The sequence below is a fragment of the Lepisma saccharinum genome, chromosome 30 (assembly GCF_977018435.1).
Source record: "Lepisma saccharinum chromosome 30, izLepSacc3.1, whole genome shotgun sequence".
NCBI classification, from domain to species: Eukaryota; Metazoa; Arthropoda; class Insecta; order Zygentoma; family Lepismatidae; genus Lepisma; species Lepisma saccharinum.
In genome coordinates, this window is record NC_139258.1 from 16,896,592 (window position 1) to 16,922,530 (window position 25,939).

The following is a 25,939-nucleotide window of genomic DNA, read 5'->3' on the forward strand; positions in this document are numbered from 1 at the left end:
TTTTTGAATTATTTTTTTAAACTACTTAATGATGTGCATGTGTGTGTGTATGTATATATAAATATATATATATATATATATATATATATATATCTAAATGCCAATTAATTACCATCTTATGTTTTGCACCATATTTCAAAGAAAGAAAAGAACTGAACAAAACCTACATGCACCTTTGTTTTCATGTATATTTTCCAGCAGTTTTCAATGTGTATGAAGAAAATTTAAAATATTGTTGGCAAATTTTTATATGAATTTCAAATAATAAAAAAAATCCTCAGCATCAAATAGACAAGTGTGCTTGTTTGTCCTATAATTATTTCGTATAGATTTTCAACATGTGCGGAGTTTTGTACCTCTGTGTGACATACAGGAGCCTATGTTATCTATTACTTAGGAATGGTTCCCAGGATATTAAAATTCCAGGTAGGGAAACACAAATGAAACATCGCTGTTAGAGTACTCTTGCTCCCTCATACTTGTTCAAGTCACACTCGATTGTATACAATGGAATATCATTTTTATGTTACAATAATCGTACATATTTGCTAAAGACAATAAAAAAAACACAAACAGCATGATAAATAACACTTTAGGAGTTCTTCCAAGCTTTCGATTCAATCTCTGAATCATCATCAATGCTATCATAATCGAACACATACAATAAAACCTCATTAATCTGGACTAATGAAGGGGATAAGTTGACCGGATTAACTGAAATAACCTAAAAAAACATTAGAAAGTGCATTAAAACTCAGTTTATAGCAACAAAACACATTTATTATGATGTATATAAAGGGCATAGGCCTAAATACACTACACTATACTGTACAGTACAAAGTCTGCGGGAAACAGAATATCATCAGTGGTTGACTGCCTTTTCTTTGAGAAGTTCTCTTGTTGACTTCTAGCCACAATAAAACCTTGCATTCTGCTTTTTTATCCTTTTGCCCATCCGGATTAAGCAAAATCTGGCTTATCGCGGTCCGGATTAACAAGGTTTTACTGTATATAAAATGTAAAATATCCATCCTGGCAGTTTCAATCCACAATCATGTTTACACTAAGCCACATTTTAACATGGAGATGATGGCTATGTTCACTAAGTTTCAATTTCACTCAATTTTTGACTTCACGATCCATATTTGAGGGCCCACTGGTCGTGATGGCGAGTCGTGTAATTTTTTGCCCTGCATTCAAATATGTAACTAGAATTTTCCCACCAGGTACAGTTTTTCTGTGTCGGTTACTTACTGGAACTGAATTGTAACGTTCTTTATGGCCTGCCATGGGATGCTTTAACCGATATTTAACTCTCATGCGAGTTATGAATTTTTTCTTTTCAAGATGTATAGGTGGTGTGTTATGCTGAAATCAGGAAGTCAGATCTGTGTAGGTTTATGCATGTTCTTACATGTTCAATAGTTAAAGAGGAAAATATGGAGAATGGGGAATATGCCTTATATTCAAATATAGCAAATATAATTGGAATATTTGTGGAGACTTAAAGGTGATTGCCTTAAGCCTGCATCACACGGAACTGGATTTCCAGTAGGAATGCCCTAGTTGGTGCTGGACTGACTACCCATTTGCTAGTTTTCGCCTCACACGATACTTGTTACTTGTCCATAGACTTTTGTTCCCATAAGACATTGCGAGAGCAGACAATCTGTAAAGATGGACGAGCAATTTGAAGAATGTTGTAGGAGAATTACTGCTTTGTGCTTTTATTAAACATTAAAAGGTATATGGTAATCAATGTATACTGAACAAGCTTTTTAATGAACTGTGGTATGCATATTCATACATGAAATTTGCAGGATTCATTCAAAAAAAAAAAAAAACATTTAATACACTTGTAATAATAAGGATTTATATTTTCGGTTAATCATATTTGACACGTATACATCTCATCGCTTTGAATAAATACACAAAAACCCTGCTTGATGTAAAAATCTAAAAATATATTCGCATTCAGCAAGAATTATACTTCTAGATTCAGTTATTTTTGTTCATATGATAGAAAAAAAGTTCATTTTTGTAGACCAGTGCTGCGGTTATGTGTGTACTACTGGACTTCAACTGTAAACCACTGCCAACTTTAGCAAAGAAGCTCTCAATTCCGTACGTTATTTAGCAAACTCTTTGGTGTTTGAGAGAAATGCTCTCCCTGCTGCACTCTAATCCCTATACATAATACAGCAAAGTGGGGAACCTGCCCCTGTGGCAGAGAGGTTAGCACATCTCGCTATGATGCCAGTGGTCCCGTGTTCAAATCCCAGCATGGGTGTGTTTGCATTGTGGTGGCCATCTGGGGGGGCACTTCATTATGCAACAGCTTTTTAGGAAAAAAAATCTGCCAATTGGATTTTGCTCCAAAATACTAAGTTGGCAACAATGGTACATCCAACTGGGCTTCCCTTCCACATGGGCTGCATGTTTATTTCGGCTGAAAAAATGGGACAAAGACTTTTCAATTTACCCAATTATCGATATTAGCAAATACTTTTCTGGAGTCTGCATATTTTGAGGAGTCAAACTTTCACGGAGTCTATTGTTGCAACAGCATTGCAGAAATAACTGAATTTTGGGACTTCTGCTGGACCTTTAGCATACACCAGTGAAGTAATTTTTCAAAATTTTCTCTTTTGAAAAACAGCTGTATTTGCAATTCTAGAAAACTATATCTGTGTAGAATTCCTTATATAGCATTCACATGATTTTCACGTGGTTTGCTTTCGCAATATATCGTCACAATATTTTGGTGATATCTATCGTGCTGGTTATATATTTTGGCAATATATATCATGTCAGCAATATATCGTAAAGATATATCGTAGGGATGTGCCGAAGCCGATTACAGATGTATGAAAATCGGCAGAAATTGACATATCAGCATCGGTATCGGAATCTGCAAAAATCCGATATTTAAACCGGTACAGATTATACTAGAGTTTTACCTTCTAATAAGTTTTATATTCTAGTTTTGTAAGATTTATTGAAAATTTGGTTATGATTCGTCATTATTGTAGAGTTTTTGTAATAAAATTATTCCAAACTCTCATTCAGAGGAACAACCTAACTATAAATTGGAAATAAAACAGTACATTGCTGAACCAGGATCTCCTGTTGTATTGGAAATTCAAAAATGAGTATTCAAAATTGAAGCAGCTGCTGAGAAAATACTTGAGCATACCTGCTGCATCAGTATTCAGTGATTGGGTGTTCAGTGTTGCTGAACAGATTTGCGATAAGAGAAGAAGTAGGTTACTTCCTGAAGTGCTTCCAAATCTCGTATTTCTGAAGTTGAATCTGGCAGAACAGGAATTCATTTTGCATTTCAAAGAACTGCTTGTGTATTAATGTTAAATCTTTAGGTTCGCATAACCTTTTGTAGATGCAAATGTACATTCACATCTCTTGAGATATATATGTATATACATATGATATGCAATAGAAATGTACATACCAAATTTATTTTTATCATGCACAAAATAACATCCCATTTCTGTTTAATAATCTTATGTATCGGAATCGGTTAAATATCAGTATTGGTTCCAAAAATTATCGGTGAGTACATCGGCATCGGTAAATTTTCAGCTTCGTCACATCCCTAGAAAAAAAGGTACCAAGGCAAATGGAGTCCCCCTATGCTGCCTGACTTCAGCTGATCCACGAAGAGAGATATCCCAAATGGAAAATATGCCCAGCAAATCATTATCTTCAACGTTTTATAAAAGCCAGAATGACGTATTTATACAAAGATACATTAAGTAATGATTTCATAAAACTTTATACGTCTGTCACACAAAAACCCTGCTTGATGTAAAAAATCTAAAAATATATTCGCATTCAGCATGAATTATACTTCTAGATTCAGTTATTTTTGTTCATATGATAGAATAAAAAAGTTCATTTTTGTAGACCAGTGCTGCGGTTATGTGTGTACTGGGCTTCAAGTGTAGACCACTGCCTACTTTAGCAAAGAAGCTCTCAATTCCGTACATTATTTAGCAAACTCTTTGGTGTTTGAGAGAAACCCTCTCTCTGCTGCACTCTAATCCCTATACATAATACAGCATAGGGGGGAACCTGCCCCTGTGGCAGAGAGGTTAGCACATCGTGCTATGATGCCAGTGGTCCTGTGTTCGACTCCCGGTATGGGTATGTTTGCATTGTGGTGGCCATCTGGGTAGCACTTCATGATGCAACAGCTTTTTAGGAACCAAAGTCTGCCAAGTGGATTTTGCTCCAAAATACTAAGTTGGCAACAGTGGCACATCCAACTGGGCTTCCCTTCCACATGGGCTGTTGCTGGAGGAGCAGAATTCTGTCGTCTGCTCACCGTACAAGTGAGCCACTTTTTTTTCAGCCAAAATATTAAGTGTGATTGAGAAACTGAAATATAAATTTATTGAAAAAGTTTTTCTTGGAACGGTCAAGTGTTAACTCTGGCCTGCTCAGCTGCACAGCGCTGCTGTCAGTTTCCAGAGATGGTGTTAGTACTCAACATGTCCACCTCGTATGAGCAGCGAAGTGTTATTCGTTTTCTAAGGAGCAAGGGACGAATGCCCATCAAGATCCATATGGAAATGCAGCCGACGTATGGCGACAAGTGTCTCGCTTTGAGAAGTGTGCGGTGGTGGTGTTATGAGTTTGAAAATGGCTGAGAAGACCTTCATGACAATGAGCAATTGGGGCATCTTCGCTCACAACAGAAAGTATTGCTCATTGTCTTCGGAGATCGCTGAGGACCTCACCTGCTGGATTTCATGCTACGAGGTGATGGTGTATCAATGCTGACAGCTATTGTGGCACACTCTCACGTCTGCGAGCTGCCATCAGCAAAAAGCACCAAGGGCTTCTTGATGTGGACAATGTGGTTAACCTCCACTATAACACCAGGCCTCATGTGGCAAACAAGACCATTGACAGACTTCAGTCATTCAAATGGGAGATTCCAGACCTTGCCCCCAGTAATTTCCACGTATTCGGTCCAGTGAAGAAGTTCCTGGAAGGACAGAGGTTCATTTGCGATGAAGAAGCAAAGACCACTGTCCGGTGGTGGTTCCATGAGCAACTGGCCAAATCCTACAACAGCGTCATCTCGAAACTAGTGGTGCGATGGGACAAATGCGTGAACCGCTCTGGCGACTATGTGGGAAAATAGTGCAAGGTACATAGAGCAATCCTATTTTGATTTCCCTGCATGTTTATTATTTTGGCTGGAAAGAAAATGGGACAAATACTTTTCAATTTGCCCATTTATCGATATTAGCATATACAAGGTTCATTCAATAAATAACCGGAAATATTTTTTTGTACAGAATCTATTATTAGAATGGAATACAACACATGATTATTATTCAACGTAGTATCCCTCAAGTTCAATGCACCTGCGCCAGCACTCGACAAGCCTCCCAATTCCACGTGAAAAGAATTCTTTTGGGCGTGTGCGTAACCAGTCATGCACTGCTGCCTGGACGTCTTCATCATCCTCGAACCCTGAGCCACTAAGAGCGTCTTTAAGTGGGCATGTGATAATCTGAAGGTGCCAGATCCGGGAAATTCAGGGGGTGGGGTAAGCAGACGAACTTTAGAACATTGGTGGTAGCTAATGTGACTCTAGCAGTGTGTGGTCTCACGTTGTCATGCAGTAACAGGATGTCACTGGACACCACCAGACCACATCGCTTCTTCAAAATTGCTGGTTTTAAATTTTCACGCATAAGGTTTGCATATGTCACACTGTTTACATTTTGACCTCTCGGCGTGTAATGTTCAAGAATTGTTCCCTTATGACCCCAAAACAAAGTCAACATGACCTTACCAGCACTTCTTTCAGCTCGCACCTTGGGTCTTGGAGATGAAGAATGTCGCCATTCCATTGTAGCCTGCTTTTGTTCAGGTTCGTAAAAATGTACCCAACTTTCATCTCCCGTGACAATACGGTGAAGAAATGCCTCCCCTTCAGCCTCGTACCGTCGCAAAATCTCTCAGCACACATTCATTTCTGGTGTCAAATGTTTTGGAACCCACCTCACACACACTTTCTTGAACATCAGTACGTCATGAACAATATGGTGGGCTGATCCGACACTAATGTTCATCTCTGATGCAATCTCACTCACCGTAATACACCTGTTTTCCTGTATCAACTCGTCAACTCTCGCAATGTTGTTCTCCGTGACTGCAGAGATAGAGCGTCCTGGACGTGGCGAATCTTGAACACTTGTTACACCCTGTTTGAACTTCTCTGCCCACTCGTACACTTGTGTTCAACTCAAACAGCTTCACCATATTGCACTGCCATCCAACGGTGAATTTCGATTGGTTTCAACCCTTCAGCTAACAGAAATCTAATGACACTTCGCTGCCCCAAGTTGGTGCAGACCTGCAAGGGTGCCGCCATCTTGTTTCACTGATTCCCAGCACCCCGTTCACGAGGCAGGCGAGGCAAGTGTGCCAGGCCCATCTGTTAATAGTTCTAGGACGCCACCACAAAATAACAAAGAAACACCAAACATAGTCGTATTTTCAATTTTTTATACAACTTTTCCGGTTATTTATTGAATGGACCTTGTATTTTTCTGGAGTCTGGATATTTTGAGGAGTCAAACTTTCACGGAGTCTATTGTGGCAACAGCACTGCAGAAAGAACTGAATTTTGGGACTTCTGATGGACCTTTGGCCGACACCAGTGAAGTCATTTTTCAAAATTTTATCTTTTGAAAGACAGCTGTATTTCCAATTCTAGAAAACTACACCTGTGTAGAATTCCTTGTAGAGCATTCACATGATTTTCACGTGGTTTGCTTTCGCAATATATCGTCACAATATTTTGGTGATATACTCGTATATCATGCTGGCTATATATCATGATATTTTGGCAATGTATATCATGTCTACGATATATCATCATGACATTTGGTGATATATCGCCAATACCACGATACGGAAAAAATATCATACCGTCTGTGACAATATCTTCTTGACGTTATATCACAATATCAAATTTTCGATATCATCCATCCATAATCTATACTCATGAATCAGATGACGAGAGTTTTCGGCATGAACACGACTGAAAAAGACTCCTTCTTTGCTCATTTCCTACTTTGCTTCTTACACTATAGATCTACTGCTTGCTCTGCAATCCATATGTCCATACGAGAGCACTCTTTCACGAATATGGTAGATTAACACAGAATTTTGAAAGTTTTCTTTTATAAACACCAACCATGATGTTAAAACTCTCTGTTTACAGTAATAACCAAACCCAAAAATTTATAAATAAAACTCATAATACAAAGATGAACGAACCAGCTGTTTGCTGCTTCGATGTACTATGTGCTCAGTCACATTTGTAATTCTGGCTCAACTCTGAACATCAGAATTCTGGTAAAAACCACACAAAATGCATAAACAGCGTGATACAAGACAGTTTAAAAGTTTATGGAAGCTTTCGACTCCATCTTGGAGTCGTCATCAGGGCTGGTTGAGAGATTGCGAAGAAGACAGGTATGAGGTTCTGATGATGTAGCTTGCTGTGTCTGCCAGAAAATGTCATTGCAGTCTTGCAGTGTTGGTAAGTTCCTGTTTTTTTCTGATTGATGGCTGAGGGAGATAGTTTTGACTGTGTTGCAAGACCGCAACGATATCTTCTGGAAGATACAGCAAGCTACATCATCAGAACCTCGTTCGTGTCTTCTTCGCCATCTCTCAACCAGCCCTGATGAGAACTCCGAGATGGAGTTGAAACTTTGGACAAACTTTTAAAGTGTCTCATATTGTGCTGTTTGTGTATCGTGTGGTTTTTAACAATAATGTAGCTGGCATGTGATGTTAGAAAGTTTTTTAATGTCATATCAGAAGTCCCATTATAATGCAAGTACCAATAATGGCCTAAGAGCTACTTTTTCAAAGAGCACAGAGTTAAATAAATTATATGCAGGATGATTCTAAAGGTAGGGTACAAACGAAAACCACAGATACCATGAAATAGAGACGAAAGTGCCCCTTCCACTTTGCCGAGAGATGCCTCCGTGAGGAGCTAGACAACGCCGAAAACGTGTGAAAATGAACTTCACACCGCTGTACAGCCAGTACCAGTGAAGATAGAAAGGCGGAACAAAAGAAGTCAAAAGGAACACCAAAGTCGCCCATCCGAAAAACACCAGGCGGCAGCTGCGCAATGCATGCGCATGGGGTTCCACAAGACATGTGTCCCGCAAGACAAGTGAAGGGAAAGGGTAGCGATCGACAACAGTAGGGACAAAAGAAGCAATGAAGCATGATGTAACAATTGCACAGCGGGAAAAAAAACCACCATGACTGAAGCAGTGCAGTCGAGAAAAGTAGTGCGAGGTTGCAGAACCACGAGAGGACGACGTAGTACGAAGAAACACACCGAGAATGCAAGCAAAGTGGTCTGTGACACTCAACAGGCAACAGACGCGTACATGGTTCGGGGCAGAAATGGTGGCGCTGGCGGTGCAGCACATGGGGAGTCCCCAAACACAGTGTAGGGATACCGCAGCAAGAAGAAAGCACGGTGCAACAAAAGAGAAAGAGGACCGGACGGGGAATGGTACCTGCCAAGGAGACAACAAATGCGGGACGAGGGATTCCCCGTAGCAGCACCGAGGGGATGTCACACAGAGGTCGTGCGCCAGCAGGACAAACACAGCAACTACGGGCACAGGAGGTTATTGCCAATGAAAGGTGCACGTACAGTAGGACCACGTTCCTCGTACAGACGTTGTTACAAACGTTGTGATGGGGCCCAATCAGCCTCTTAGAAATGAAGCCGGAGGCACATCGCTGGGTGGGGGGGGGGGGCGAAAGGCTGCTGGAGTGTCGTACGGACCCCACCACTCCACTTTGCTTGCATTCTCGGTGTGTTTCTTGCTTCTTTTGTCTCTACTGTTGTCGATCGCTACCCTTTCCCTTCACTTGCCTTGCAGGACACTCCTATTTCCTTTGTGGAACCCCATGCGCATGCGTTGCGTAGCTGCCGCCTGGTGTTTTTCGGATGGGCGACTTTGGTGTTCCTTTTGACTTCGTTTGTTCCACCTTTCTATCTTCACTGGTACTGGATGTACAGCGGTGTGAAGTTCATTTTCACACATTTTCGGCGTTGTCTAGCTCCTCACGGAGGCATCTCTCGGCAAAGTGGAAGGGGCACTTTCGTCTCTATTTCATGGTATCTGTGGTTTTCGTTTGTACCCTACCTTTAGAATCACCCTGTATATATCTTGTTAAAGTAGAACAACGTTTGATGCTCAATATATATTTTCCTAAAGTTCGCTAACATGCAATATCATAGATTTCAGATTGCACCACACAGTAAAAGAATTTGATGTTTCATTGCTCTTAGAAGAATGTCTCAATTATCAATTGAAGCTCTAGGGTGTACAACATAGTAAGTGACATTTTGGTCATTTTTGAGTTACAAAGTAAAATGTGCCATCCTTTAATATTCGAGTGAAATTGCGATGTCATACAATTTGCATTGGACTCAGTGAAGCCTTCTGAAATTGGTAAACACAACACGAAAACAATTTTACCACAGTATAACTTCTAATAATTTTTCTTCTTGGTGAACTCAGAAATGACCAAGATGTCACTTACACAGTTTTACAACCGAGCCCTTCAATTTTTTTTTTCTATGTCTCAAAAACAGTTATGCAAATGTCTGTGCATGTAAAAGTCTCAAATCTGTGAAACTGATTCTTTACTCATCATGGACTTATGAGTACACAAATGGTGCTCTTAGTATAACTCCAATTACTGTTACTCCCAGTGTAACTAAAACAAACAAAGGAAATTTCAATATATATTTTGTTTATTGGTGACTTATCTATGCTTAGTTATTACTTATCCTATAATGGCAGCTCTTTCATGTCACCAAGGAACTTGAGATATACTTGCTTTTGAGGTCCAGAAGCGGGAACGAAATGACCCCCTGGGTGAATCAGAACCACAGGCTCATGGAAATACTGAAGAAGATCTTCACTCATCTCTGAAAAATTAAGCAAAAGATAGTGAAGGAATAAGTAGCAAAACTGCCAGCTGTTTATGCTTGTAATTAATAAAGAACTTTCAATATAGAACAATATACAAGGTCTGTCCAAATAGAAGCCAAAGTTTCAAAATCGTGTGGAAATGTTAGTGTTTCAAGTACACTTTATGCACTGCAAAGCTAATCAGGACTGGAACTACAGTTTAAAGTGGGATCCGAACCACTATGTGCCTCCATTAGGTATCGAATCCGGAACCCCTTGATTGCAAGGCAACTACGCTACCACAGCACCATCGGGGAGGCCAATGTATGTGGAAATGTGGCCCCATATACAGGGATGGGCATAATTAGCTGACAGTTTTAAAATAGCAGAAATAAAATTAAAACATTTCACTAGAGGATATGTAAACGGAATAAATTCTACACTTCTTGGAGATTATTTCAAGAAAACAGAAACAATCTGTGCTCTTCTTAGAGATTAATTCACACAACACACAAACCAAAAATAATGTCTTGCAACCTTATGATGCTACAAAATATTGGCATCTTTTTTTTAAGTTTAACATCACACATTTCAAGATATCCTTCCCAATACTATGGCCTCCCAGATGGCATAGTGGTAAAGTCCTCTTATGGTAATCATGGGGTATCGAGTTTGATACCTAGTGGAGGCACATGGTGGTTTGAATCCCACTTTAAACTGTAGGTCCACTCTCGATTAGCCTATCTGCATAAAGTGTACTTAAAATATCCTGCTCCTTCCCAATGGTTTAAACTGCTCTCTTGATAAGACTGTGTAGCATCACAAACATTATCTTTTTGGTTAGTATCAGTTTGTGTTGTGTAAATTAGTGTAAAATCAATTCCATTTACATAATATGCTATAGTGAAATGTGTTCGTTTTATTTCTGCTATTTTAAAATTGTCAATTATTAGCAGGGAAAGGATTAATATGTAGTAAAAATGTGCTTAATATGTAAATACATATTTAGTTATTTTCACCAAAATGTGGACTTAAAATTGTAAAAAAATAACTTTTTAATAATAACTACATGAGCTACATAAAATACAGTATGCTTACATTCACATTAATTTTAAAACAACACAAAATGTGTTTTCATCTTCTGTTTCCAAAACCCTGGGTTCAATTCCCACTTGAGGTACATAGTGGTTCGGATCCCACTTTAAACTGTAGGTCCAGTCCCGATTAGCCTTACTGATCCAAATCAACCAATCAATCAATCTGTTTCCAAAACAATGAATAACAACATTTTGTTACAAGTTAATTTCCTTCTGTCGTCTCTTTGCATTCAATATTGCAAGAAGTAATGCGAATGTATTTCAAATTTGTCAGTAATTTGCAAGAAATTCACTCAATTCTTTCGGTCACACGGGAACATGAAGTTATTGCGCAAATATGGAGTAAATATGTTGAGAAATTTTCTGAAATATGGAAATAATATGTAAAAATATATGAAATATGAGCCAAAACCTACTATATGGAAAATTATGGTAAATAAAAACTGAAGTTTTCAAGTCTACATGCTATGATGAACAAAAATAATGCAGAACATAACTGATTTCGGCTTTATACATAAATATGTATTTCCATATAAAACCAAAACTGTTCCCTGATTATTAGAGCATTCATTAACATTAGTTTTCTGTTTGTTGTTACATTTATGGGAGGTTGTGTTTGGTGTTCCTGGCGATTTTTTTTAAAAATAAAAAAGCAAAAAGTCGTGTAAAGCTCAGTGAATATATGTGTGTATGTATCATGTTTTGATTTAAATTAAGCACAGCATTTACCAAATGCTTCATGTGTTGCAATAAGTGTATGGGGAGGAATCCACAAATGCAGTGTTATGGGTGGTATCAATGTTTCAAATTGGGCAGAAGATCCAAACTGTGGACACATCTGGTCAATCATGACAAAGATGGTGATGATCACACAAAACTGATAATGGGACATTCACAAAGAGCATCCATGCTGAGTCCGAACTCAAAACTGGGAATTTTGATGGGGACATTGAAAGTGTACCACAGAAAACATCAGTCGACACTGCATGAAATAACAGCAGTGGTGGTACCTCCATGAAACAGAGGACTGTTTCCTCCTACTTATCGCTCTTTTGAGCTATTTAAATTATTTATATTTACATAATAAGAACAATTCTTTCTCCCGAAATCAACGTTTCCAAAAGTAACACTGAAGAAAATTTTTCACCGTGGCTGGACTTTGTTTGCGTCACCTACCCCCATCACATAGACAGCCTCATTGTTCTCACCCTCTACTGTCTGATGCCGAGTATTTCCGACACCACGTGCAAAGGTAAACGATCCCCAAGGTCTCACCATGGAAGCTGAACTCCCTAGCTGTTCCCTCCGAGACATATAGCGGATGCGCTTTTCTTCGAGTTTTTGCTAGGTACTGAAGTATATTTGAGTCATAGTGATACTTTTGAGTGTAGTAAGTCTATAATTTCCTAATATCGTTACGAACAAGTGTCTGACAGTCATAACAAACTGGAAAAATCTTCTACAGTCTAAGCGTCTGCTAAATGCCTTAAGTTACCTTGGCTAAACACTGTGAAATAGCTTCCGAGGGAACATCTCCCATCCACCTGTTCCACCAGCCCCAAGACTAAAGTTTCAAAACACACAGCAGCAGGACAAGGAAGCGAATGTTGCAAGTGTTGTATGATCGACCGGTTGAAGACGAAAGACGAAGGTAAATATTTTCAAATGAATTGCTACAACTCTGTAAAATAAAATGATCAACTGGATATTCTTCCAGTGACAAATTATATTGTTGTCCTTGTTTGTTCCTGAGAAGGGAGTTTGGAACAGTACAGGTTTTGTCACATTAAGAACTTCTACTAACCTAGCGGACGTCATGAAAAAACTCAGCCATCTGTGTGCCACTATTGATTGAAGTCGTTTGACTTACAAGAATACTCAACTCTACGATAAAACGTCAACTTAATCTACGAATAAAGAGATGAAACAGGTTCCGAAAAAAACATTATTTTTTTCTCTGATCACTCATAAATTGCTACTATTAAAGTTTTCTTTGTTGCGCATCAAAAATTTTGTTTTTAATGTTTTCTTTATATTATATCATATTTGCTTTAAAATTATTATTGTCATATAATTTTAACGTGCCTCACGTTTGTCACTTCTGACAATTTGTAATATATGTATCGTATAGTTAGTATGTTCATTTCAATAAGGGTTGAATTTACTTGATCTACTGTATTATATTAAGACACCCATGGGGGGAGGGGGGGAGCAAGTGCAGATGACCTGTTTCCCTGCCTGATTTAGCACCGCACGCTACTGAATAACAGAAAATATGGGAATCACTTCTTGTCAAACATTTTGTGATGGTAAAACTAAAAATGCATTGACCTGCAACATAGTTTATGCCATGAATCCTAACAGATCAGCATTGAGGAAATGCTCTTAAAACTGCCAAGAACTCTTGGACATGTCTAAATATGACAACTTCCTGAAGAACGTCATAGCATGTGATGAGACTTGGGTATACAGTTATGTTGTCAAAACCAAACCAGTGGTTAGTAAAACTATCTTCATCTTAATTATTTTATAAAATCGCTACCGGCACCAAAAACAAATAATAAACAACACAACCTGGAGTGACGCAACCAATGGACAATGCTGCTATATGGCACCACTAGCTAAGTAAGACACATCAGTCATATTGGCACACTGTTCCTAAAGTTTGATTTCTTTTTGGGCAAATTTCATACGTATGTAATACACAATCGATATAATTTTACCCTTTTTCCCGTACATTATTATTTAAATAGTTATCATTGAACATTCTGAGCTCAGGCAATACAAAAAACTTGTAAGGTCCATGTAGTGCATCACTATAACAATAGTAAGGTAAAAGGTAAGGTTCCTTGTGCTTGTAGCACCGTGCCATGAAGGCACATTTTAGGCGATGTGGGGGTAAAGCCCCACATATTCTCGATATTGGCCATTTTGGAACTGATGTGATCAGCATCATGCTCCAGCTGCCTTTACCCCCCCCCCCAGGATTGCCCCATGTACCCATTGATTTGAGGCTGGGTGAGCCCCAGAGCCATTTTATGTGGAGAGACAAGGTCAGAAAAATTCTGATCTTAGATCACCCACCCTGAGAATCGAACCAGGGCTTTCCGCATGGCAGTCAGATGTCCTACACACTAGACCACTGCGGCTCATATAAAAATAGTAAGAATTTCAAGTGAAACAAATGTCACCATGAAATTCTTATTTGTATCACCTGTGTCATTTCACTTTCTAGCTTTTCAACACAAAACTAATCATGGTGAGATTTCTAATATTTGGGCTAGTAAAGGTTCTGGACTCTATGATAAAGCATAGTGGCGTAGCAATGGGTGTGCAAAGTGGGCAACTGCGAAGGGCCGTGCCTGTAATAAATAGAAGTGAGAAAAATAAATGAATCTGGCTTAAAATTCTATTATAATTTGAATGAATACGTCAAAACGGGCGTAACATACAGGCAGGGTGGCCCAAAGGTTAAGGGCCTCAAAATAAATATAAATTATCGTCGTATTTCTCATGTGAAACATTTACTAAAAATTCATGATAGCTTGCCTGGATATTTACCCATTTTTTTCTTTTCTTGAATAAAAAGCCCTTTGTCTTGTCTTTCATCTTTCTCTCGACCTTGCATTCCTGATTTTAATGTTAACAACTGCCATGAAGCAAGTGTGAGGCATTTAAATGCTTGCATTGTTTTCAATTCAAGGAGGGCATGGATAATATTAGTGCTTCCTACAGCTTCAGATTTCAATACATTTTTAAAGTGAGAAAAATTATTAAATATCATTTTTGTCAGTACTGTATTATTATTTAAATATGATAATTTGCTGACATATCCCTGAAGATTTTGTATCAATTGACATTGAGATTTCAAATGTAAAGAACAGATGGGGCCTCGCATACTAATCTCGCTAAGGGCCTGGCGATATGTTGCTTCGCCACTGCTGAAGCGAACATGCTACCAGTAACAATAAATATTATTCCATTACAGTTCAAAAATGATTGATAGCAGGTTAAATAGTTGTTGCCCTGAAGGATGACAAAATATTGTGTCCTACCAAGCTTTAACAAATTTTGGGCTCTTAAAAGTGAAAACCATGTTGCAATTTGTAGATTGTTTTGATTACATGGAGAGGGTTTCCATTTATCCAGTTGCTCTATTTTGTCATTTACAACGTAAGTTTTACATGAATGTTTTACATGATACGGATGAATGATGATTTCATGAAATTAATAAAGGAATGTTCAGAAAATAAACACCCATGCTAAACTGGATTCATTCGTTGTGGAGCCGCAAATCAACCACTTAATGTTCTTGTTCATGAAGAAGGTTTATGAATTTTAAAGTTAAACATGAACTCACAAATGTATATTTCTCATTACATAGGTACTCACTCACCTGAGGAAAGAGATAGTCAATCTCTGAAACGTCGTTCTACAATAAGAGCACTATACTCACATACGTAAGTACAAATTTTTAACTTTCCTTTTTTATATTCACTCACCTTTCTCTATAACTTTATCTGATTCTCCATACACATGTAAGGTTGGTATTGCAACTGTCTTTTTATACCATTCATCATGAGGAACTGAGTGAGACTTAAATCCTGCTACAAGAATTGCAAATTGAAATTTGAAGTCCAGCTCTGTAAAGAAAGTCAATGACAAAAAAAATATTTCTTTTATGAACATTATTCTACAAAAGTATACTGATTTTTGGTAAAGAGGGTGTTAATTGGTTGTCTAAAGTACACATTTATTAAAGGAAAATGGCAGATTTATTTTAGCTTATTTTCCAAAATAACTAACTTACATCACTGTTCCAATGTACTTTGTGTATGTATGCATATACAGATTACCAAATTAGTCAAAGAAATTTACCATTGCAGTCTTGTTCTAAATGAAATTTTGTAACAAAGTCTTGTTTGATATAAAACACCACTCTAACTAAACTAATTGTATATTTATAGACTTGTATAATAGCGTGTCACTAAGAGGATATATTATAGAACAAAGGGCCAAAATTTTGTCTTCTTTTATTTCCTTCAGCTGAAGCTAAATTGCCTTGTCGCTAAAATTTATAAGGATCTGCACACAAAAATTATACCTGTTACACATACATACGGTGGTGTAGGAACATATTCTGGAACATTTCATTTTTGGAAAACTTCAAATTATTTTAGGGTCACCCCTCAAATAATTTTGCAGATGCAACATGCTGTCATTCAAAGAATCTCATTTTAATATCTATCTGCAAAGGTCTTTTCTCTATATTATTCCCCTATCCAAAAGAACCAAAACCACAATGAACCTAGAATGCTACACTATTACACGTATTTTCTCAGCTTGAAAAACTTCATGAAAAAATAAAAAATGTTTAAAAAGAATGCAAAATAATGGAATAAAGTCAAGAATTTATCTGTTCCTGAATTGTTTGAGTTTTCAAGTCCACTTTAATCACAGAAAGGCTAATCAGGACTGGACCTACAGTTTAAAGTGGGATCCGAACCACTATGTGCCTCCACCAGGTATCGAACCCAGGATCCATTGATTACAATGCGATGATGTTACCATGCCATTGGGGAGGCCCAAATTGTACATGTTTTTGGAATATCTTACAAACTATCTTGAAAAATGAAGAGGTTTTGTCGGGCAATCAGCCGGTGATTTCCAGGTTTCCGTGCTCTCAAGAGCTAACGTCACTCTCATCTTCAGGGATTGAAGTGCAGAGATAAGTCAGGATGAAGTTATATGTATTTGGTGTAGGAGGGATTCGGTGTAGGTGGCGGACCAATCAGGTGGTATTTCTCCGACGTTCGAGCTCCCAGTCGACTATCGCTAACCAAGCTGGGTCCAGTTCGAGTCCCGTGTCCCTGTTGAGGTTTTCCTTTCCACCGTATATAGCTATTGCTTCTTTGATGAGACGGTCCCAGTAATTTGATGATTTATTGATGATCTCGGTGGTTGTGAAGCCTTCCGTTCCTGGACATCCTCATCACATGCAAACCGAATGGGACCTTAGGACACAGTGTATACAGGAAACCTACCTACTCTCACCAACTTATACCTCAAGGGCAAGAGTTTTCACCATCCAGCACAGCGGGTAACAGTACTCTCGACACCGAGCCATCGCCATCAGCGGCCCCGAGCTCCTTCAAGAGGAAATAAGACACCTGAGCACAGCTTTCAGACAGAATGGATACAGTGAAGGCATTATCAACAAGGCACTAAAGAGAGTAACACACAAGAACAACCAACAAACAAACCCAGACTCACCAGATGACCAAGAAGATAGCCATCGTCCAATACACTGGTAACCTCTCTGCAGTCATCGGCCACATTCTTTGAAAACACAACATAAAGACGATCCACAAACCACAATCGAAAGTCAGAAGTCGACTTCGAAACCCTAAAGAAGACCTAGGACAGAAGACACCCGGGGTTCACCGTATCATTTGTTTCTGCGGTAAACCTTACATTAGACAAATAGGGAGAACAATTGAACAGTGTTGCAAAGAAAATGCTAACTACTTCAAAAATTTTCATCCCGAAAAATCAGGGTTAGCAGAACATTCCACCCAGGAGGGCCATAGAATTGACTTCCCACCCACCGAGATCCGAATTGACTTCACAACCACAGAGACCATTAATAAATCATCAAATTAATGGGACCATCTCGCAATAGCCATACATAGGGAAAGGGAGAACCTCAACAGGGACATGGGACTTGAATTGGACCCAGCCTGGTTAGCGATAGTTGACTGGGAGTGAAAACATCATAGAAACGTCACCTGATTGGCCCACCACCTACACCGGACCCCTCCCACACCAAATACATATAACTTCACCCTGACTTATCTCTGCACTTCAATCTTCAATCTCTGAAGATGAGAGTGGCGTTAGCTCTCGAAAGCTCGGAAGCCTATCCAGAAATCACCCGGCTGATTGCCCGAGAATACCTATTCAATATTCGCCGCTAGGAAAGCTTAAAGAACTATATCTTGAAAAAAGTAATTTTCTTTATTCAAAGTTATTGTGCAAATATTACTTTTTTAACTGACAGGTCAAGGTTATGCAAATCATTATTTTAGAAATTGAATTTAATTTTTATGTGGGGGGGTTCTATTTATGTTGTAGAGGTTGGACTTTGTATCCCCCTCTCCCCAAATTAAAAAGGTTTCTGGCCCCAATGCACACAAAGATCAATAAACTCAAGAAAAATGTGTCCAAAAATGTATAGGGGGAAAATTTGTCCATATGCATGTTATGGACAATATTTCCCAAGTAACCAAAAGTGGTTGGGCCAACCATACTGAAAACGGTTGGCGAAATGAAAGAACATACTGTTGGGCATGGCCATGGTTCCAATGTTGGCCCAATGTGTGGTTTTTGCATTGGGTCAAAGTGTGGTTTTTATGTTGGGCCAACGTATTGAAAACTAAAGAATGGATAGTTTTGTGTTCTGATACATACATAATTTAGTGTGAGGCCAAATGTAAACAATAGTTCAAGTTATTTATGAAAATTAAAAAAATACAGAGCACTTTTTCAGTCGTATGGTATTGTTGTTTTCAAGGCATCATAACTTCAAGTGGTGGCACAAAAAGCTTTCTAGAGTTTGCTTAATTTTCCACCTTTCATGGAATTTAGCCTGCACATCACATTGCTTAACCACCTTCACAATAATACCTGTAAGAATGTTCTTGTTCTACTACAGCTAAACAGGCAAACAATAAGCAATTCCCAACACATCTTTCATCCATGGCGGCTGACAAAGGACTGGTAAATGACTGCAAGTTAAAAATAGCTTCTACTTTCATGAAAAAAAGATTAGGTTTCCAGTATGTGCTGTGACTGTAATATTCGAAAAGAAACACTGTTACATGTCACTTATTTTACACTCTAGAATTTTCAGCATTCTCCTGAAAGTTGTCTTAGCATTAAAAAGTTGTTTTTAAAACTGATTTTAATTCATGTTTCCATGGTTGGGCAAATGTTGGCAACCACAGTTGGCCCAATTGACCAACATCAAGGTAAAGCCAACCTTCCCCAAGTAAAAACTGAAGTTGGCCCACCAGTTCTGGTTCCTTTGGTTAATTTAGAAAATACACATACACAAAAATTAAAAGAAGGAGCACACCCAAAATCTTTATTCTTACTTTGTTGTTCCTGCATCCCACACAAGATGGCGACCAAGGCAGCCCCCTGCGAGAATCCCAAGATCCCATCAAATGGGCCCAATTCTCTGAAAGCCTCCTCGACGGCCTTCAGACTCTCCTCAAAACCTGGGCAGCAGTGGGACTCATCTTGGGCCCTAAAGAAATTGTCTTCCCTGCTGAACCACCACCCACACTGACCTGGAATGATGGAATGAAACCAAGTTCTAATGCAAAACTTCTTTTACATTAACCCTAGCTTAACCAATAGTGGGAGCTGCTAGGCCCACTTGTTTTTTTTTTATTTTTCAACTGAACATTTTTATGAAGAATTTAAAATAAATTACATTGTTACCTAGGGCAGTGGATCCCGAACTTTTTCATTTCACTGCATCCTTAGTGATTTCAAGATCTTTCTGCTGTGCTCACGTCAGAAGTACACCTATGTAAAACTTGCAACACTGAGTTAGTGTGATTAGGCTGCTTGCTTTAAGTTAAAAATAAACATATATTTCAAATTCAGAAACATTTTATGTGTAAAAAGTACTAAATAAGCCCATATTTGGAAGTAAGATCATTTCAGTGAAAATATTGGAACATTTCGCAGTTCCCCAGGGTGCCACTGTACACACTTTGGGAACCACTGGCCTAGGGTATTCCCGATTTTTCTGTACTTTTGTTCATGAATCATAAATGTAAAATTCATGCAATGGCCTTATCAGTGCTCCCCCTCCTCCTCCTCCTCAGGATATATATTCGACAAGACACTCATGTAAGTCACAATGTGCAATTGGGTATTGTTCTTTATTAGTGCTGGCAATTTTTGTAGTTATTGCAATTACTATACAACTGCATATAAACAAAAACAAAAAAAGCATTGATGCAAAGCTAACGGGCTTTTTCTTTTTAGTGAATGATAAAAAATATGTGACGCTCATGCAATAATTGGTTCTTGTTAGTTTGAAATTATTACACAGGGTGGCTCAAAAAGATGGGAAATTTTGAGACAGATGCTTAGAAAAGAAAGTAAATAGTTGCAAGACATTTAATCATGGAAATGAATAGTGCAGAGGATGCCATTGCATACTGCTGGAAAGATGGGTGGGTGTATGTCTTGAAGATAAAGTCTAGAAGATGATAATTTCTCCGCAAACATTCCTGCAGTCACCGAGGGAAATCCTGCATAGCTCGACGTAACCTGTCCACAGAAATTTGAGTGATTCCTCAGTCGGTCTAGTCAGAAGGATCTATGAGGAAATCGCTCATTTTCCTGTGGATAGGTTACATCGAGCTATGAAGGATGTCCCTTGACGACTGAAGGAATGTTTGCGGAGAAATGGTAATCTTCTAGACTTTGTTTTCGAGACATAAACCCACCCATCTTTTCAGCGGTATGTAATTACGTATTGGCATCCTCTGCACTATTCATTTCCATGATTAAATGTCTTGCAACTATATATTCTCTTCTCTAAACTTCCATTTCAAAATTTGCCATCTTTTTGAGCCACCTGTTATAACTGCACCTGTATAAACAAGAAAGGAAGCAATGATTCAAGAACAAAATGTTTTCTTGAATTTTTGTGATAAAAAAAATGTGTGAGCCTGTGAGGAGACACCTCAGATAAGTAAGTTTCTTGCACAGCAGGGTTAAGCTAGAGTTAAATACACACACACACTTACACTATGCATACACTTTAAAATGTACCTTATATACAATGGTGTGCATTCATCAGGTTGAAATTTTAAAATTCAGTGGCAGAACTGTCCTCACAATGCAAGATCAACACCAAAAGTTTTTGGGTCTCCATTGGAGATCAAACCTGAGAACCACAGATGAGAATACTAGATATCTAGCTGGGATGAACCAATATCGATGCAAATGGATTAGTATTGGAAAGTATGTGTTGGAATCAGGATGGATAAAAATAACGATTCTTATTTAAAAAATCATTTTTGTTCATTTTTTTATTTAAATCCATTTTCTATCTTTTTTTAAAATAACATGCTTAAAATTGCTTGCATGGTTTTTGGCACCATACACATAGATATACAAGAGACATTCAATATATAAACAGAATTTTGCAATAAAATCTCCTTCTAATAGGTCCACAATCACGAAACTTCATACGCTTGTTCTAGGAAGTACCCTTGCATTAACTGCACGTGCACAAAATCCCGGAAGCCATGTAGATTGGCATCATGGTGCCCGTCACAGAGTGTACGAAAGTGGAGATGAGATTGGTGATACGTTTTCTGCATTTTGAGGGTGTAAACCTGGCTGAAATATATCGACGAATGACTATCATTTATGGTGATAAATGCTAAATGCCAAGTGTACGAATGGGTGAATAAGTTCAAAAGCGGTGTGACAAGTGTGGAAGACAAACCACATGTTGACCGATTCGTCACGGTTACAACTGAATGCATGTGGAATGCCGTCGAAGCAGTTATTCATAAAGATCAAATAACCAAAGGTACGACAATGAACAGTAAGCATATAGTCCTTTACTGCAGGATCGTTTGAAGCCAGCAATAAGACAAAAACGTCCTGGACTTGTCTCAAAAGGAATTTGATTGCAACACGATAACGCCCATCCACATACTGCTGCTGCGGCTGTTCAAACCATTGAGGACTTACGAGTGTAAATTATAGCACATCCCCCTTATTGACTGGACTTAGCACCCAGCGATTATTGGCTCTTTTGGACCTCTCAGGGAGGCTCTTTCCGGGAAACACTTTGCATTGGATCAAAGGGCGACACATTCCTGGTCGACAGGTCAACCAAAAAAAAATTTTTTTACAAGGGCATTAACTTGCTGGTGGCCCGTTTGCATAAGTGCATCGACAGAGAAGAGGACTACTTCGAAAAATAATATGAATGTAGCAACTCTGTTCAATGGTTAGTGACGCATGGATCAATTGAGGGAAAATAATTAGTACTTTCTTTCACTTCAGATCCAAGTGATATGTAATATAAGCATAGTTGAGCGCTCTCGTCTGAAATAAATACTTCTCCTATATGAAGAAATTAGAATGTAGAAATGCTCATTAATGTCGTCGCAGAGCAAGCTGTCCTTTTTCCCACAATTGACGCATGCTCAGCATGAGTTCAGGAGATGCCTGTCGTTGCAACACTTTTGAAACTCTAAATTATGTAATACATATTTTCCCCATTATGTTAGCAACAAGATTGTGAGGTACACATAGAAATTTCAGTGAACAATAAAGGCTCGACCAGCACTCAAGCCCGGGTTTCTGGCATACCGTGCCATTGTTCTGCCAACTTAGATAACAATAATAATAATCCGTTGCGCAACAGCCCATGCTTTCCTTCGTCACCTCTAAGCGTGGAGATCTTCAACCAGTATTGGAATAGTCAGCCCGACGTATCCCCAGCCGTTATAGTAGGTCTCCGTGACCGGATTACGCTCACTCACTCGGAGCTCCCCAATTTCCTCACGATGGTGGGTCACCACCGGCCCTATACGTAGGCCGAATAAATTCCGACCAGAGCCGGATTCGAACCTACGCCGTCCCGCAGCGAACGATCTCAAGACGAGTGAATGCCTTAACCCGCTCGGCTACGGAGGAGGACACTTAGATAACAAGCAAACCCTAAATTTGTGTGATATTTTGCTCTCGCCGTTTTACCTGCATGGAATTGTCTGTCATGGTATAGCGATGGAATATGTTGCCTTTGAAACACTGTTGACATTGGTGCATAGTTGTTCCCAGCATAGATATGTATAAGAACCCAAACCTCGGTCTCTGGCATACAGTGCCACTGCTTTACCAACTAAGCTTGGGGAATAGCATCCCCCTGCAATTTGAGGACTGACAGAAGTGAAGTTAAGTGAAACTGATGCAATTGGCCCAGCCCTAAGTTTGCTCATACTTGAGCCCTGCTACACTCAACACTAAATTACTGACTTGTAAAAACAGAAGACTGTTACATGAGCCACTCAATGAATTTTATCATGTAAAATAATGATGTATCATAATACCTAGAGAAGACACTTCTTGCGCATCTGCATCAAGTGGTTCTCCCTCCAGAGGTGGAACCTTCAATGGTGCCGTAATAAAAACAAGTTCGGCATGTTTCTTTACAATTTTCCTAAAGGCTCCCAACTTATCCTTAAAGGAATCACCATTTTGCCTATAGCCATGAATGCACAATATCTGAAAATAAAAATAAACAATAAATTGGTGGAAATGTCTACAGGTTGGAATGTAACTCCCCTAATGGTTTGTCAGTGGCAAATAAGGTTTTGAACAATGAGTGTCCGTGAATGTTGTACTTTTTACAACACACGATTTTTCTCATGTAGTATTTTATTTCTGTTTTATTGTACGTTATCGTACGGTTTGTGAGTGATTTCATTTTATTCAACATGTCACATAGATTAGATACAAGTGAAAAAGAACGATCACTTCAAGTATCTTCAGGCGAGGAGGACAATTTTGCATTTGTTTTATTTGATTTCATCCAAGTTCAAGTCAATTATTAAAATACTGTAACAAATAAATATCTTACATACCTTAAGTTTTTTTGTATTCTTAAGAAAAAGATTGTCACCAATACATAATAAAATAATTTAGAAACTTTAATTGGTGTTTTAATCCACTTTATGCACATATAGGCTAATCGGGACTGGACCTACAGTTTAAAGTGGGATCCGAACCACAATACCTCCAAAATTAATAAAATAATCTTATCCGAAAAAAAATCAAAAGAATTAAAAATAAAAATAATAAAGTATAAATATAAAAACATACAGAAAACGTAGCTATGCAGAACAAAATTAATTAAGTTTGTGAAACCAGCTATTTTTTATATGTTGTAAAAAGTAGAACATGCAACTGCTCACGTAAGTGAAATAAGCATGCGTCCCGAAAGGATATATCACATTTTAATTGAGAGGCATTCATTTCCAACACTCCATAAGTGTTAAACAACTAAGCGATAAAACTTTCACGACATGCAGAGGATAGTATGGTCCAGTGGCGTAGCGGCTGCCCCTGCAATGTGAGAGGGCCTCCGAGGTATAGGGGCCCCGCAATGTTCTCCCTCTCTCTGATCCTGAAATTTTATAAAATCCCATAAATTCAATTATTTAAAAAAATATATTTAAAAAACAGAATCTGGTTTCCAGTAACATCATGCAACAATATCTGCTCAGCCAGAGGGTGCTGGGCAACTTGACATGTGCTCCCCCCCCCCCCCCCAAATTCAGAATTAACTTACTTGCTCGCAGATGGCCATCGATAGGAAAATCAATCCCTCATCTCGTAGCTACACCGTTTGTGGCAAACGTATACACTGTCAACTGCCTACAGTTCCAGTATCAATCCAGTAGAAAGTTTCAGTTGCTCAAGCAGTCGATGCCTTATCGCTACACAATAAACAATCAAACTTGTTACCAATAGTATTAGCTTTATGTGTGACATACCATGTTTTTCAGACCTATTTTTAAAGGAAAAAGTGTATCTTGTACAGCGGCAAATGTCACCATCATATTTGGGGATTTGAAGTTCATTTTTCTTCCATATAGAAATGTTGTGGACATTTCTGTCAAACCAGTTATTTTCCAGTGTGTTACGATTTTCTAATCTACAGTGCTTCAAGTGGAAATTCCTAGCTGTGAGAATGCTTGCTCGAGTTTTGGGATAGAAGGAAGAATCCTTGTGTGGATCAGCAAGGATGGAATGAAATGAACTGGGGATGCCTAATACCTTTGAAGTTTAACAGGTTCTAGAATATAACATAAGTCCACATTATGCTTTAGACTGATCGGAATTGGAACTGCAGTTTAAATTTCGAACCGAACCACTGTGCAATATGCCTGAAAAGGGGATCGAACCTGAGACACCTTGAGAGAATACGTTTTTGTCTCTGTTTATGCGCTTTACTCGTCGTCTCATCGTTCAGTTAATGTGGCAATGACAATCTATTTCAGCCCTGGTCCCCTATCTTTGCAAAACAATATGATAATCTCCAGAAGATGGAAGTCAGCTTGGTTCCTGTTTACAGTACGATATATTTACATAATACAGTGCAAGTGTAGGTTACAATTGATTCTCGGTGAGTGAACTAGGATCCGTCACTGGAAGCGACCCCTAGATATTTCCTTTGGGGGGGTACCACGTGAATATAGATGCAACCATTCAACTCTGTACATGAGGTTCCCTGTTCGACCATGCCACGAAAAGATGTATAACATAAATCCTGTTTGATTTATTAGTTGGATGTGAAGTTACAGATTTACCCTGCATATAGATATATATTTTACATTATGCTTACTTTTTGACATTCTCTACTTTCCCCAAAATGTTTTTCTCTGCGATCCATTTCCGCGAAATAAAATATCAGCGATTGGTAGAGGGGTGCACCAAACGACAATCCTGCCTAGGATGCCAAATTATTTTACCTGCAGGGAGAACACAGGAAACTGCGCTACGCCACTGCTATGGTGTGCAACTTTCTTCAAGTATTCTATGTAAGTTATAGCGTGTAGATACTTTCTTTTGAATCATTGAGAGTTTGAATTTCTTCCATTTGGCAGCACTGGTGATGTGCTGGTCTTTGGAGTATCGTGTGGGGCTCTGTGATGCATTTTTTGTGGAATTTTTCATAGAACTAGATGTCAGAGGGATGAGTGTCCAGTGGGGTTTTAGTTAAGT

At 38.6% G+C, this 25,939-nt stretch overlaps 1 protein-coding gene across 1 annotated transcript in view; it reads right to left on the bottom strand.

Moving 5' to 3' along the window:
* Positions 1-9,872: 9,872 nt before the first annotated feature.
* The window catches only part of LOC145982031 (esterase OVCA2), a 34,629-nt gene continuing 18,562 nt past the window's right edge, over positions 9,873-25,939 (bottom strand). Inside the window, exons 2-5 of the mRNA XM_083115598.1 lie at positions 23,263-23,437; positions 19,261-19,458; positions 15,607-15,747; positions 9,873-10,024 (exon numbers count right to left, since the gene is read on the bottom strand). Coding sequence (XP_082971724.1) covers positions 9,885-10,024; positions 15,607-15,747; positions 19,261-19,458; positions 23,263-23,437 — 654 coding nt within the window. The 3' untranslated portion in view covers positions 9,873-9,884. The remainder of the gene's footprint in view (positions 10,025-15,606; positions 15,748-19,260; positions 19,459-23,262; positions 23,438-25,939) is intronic.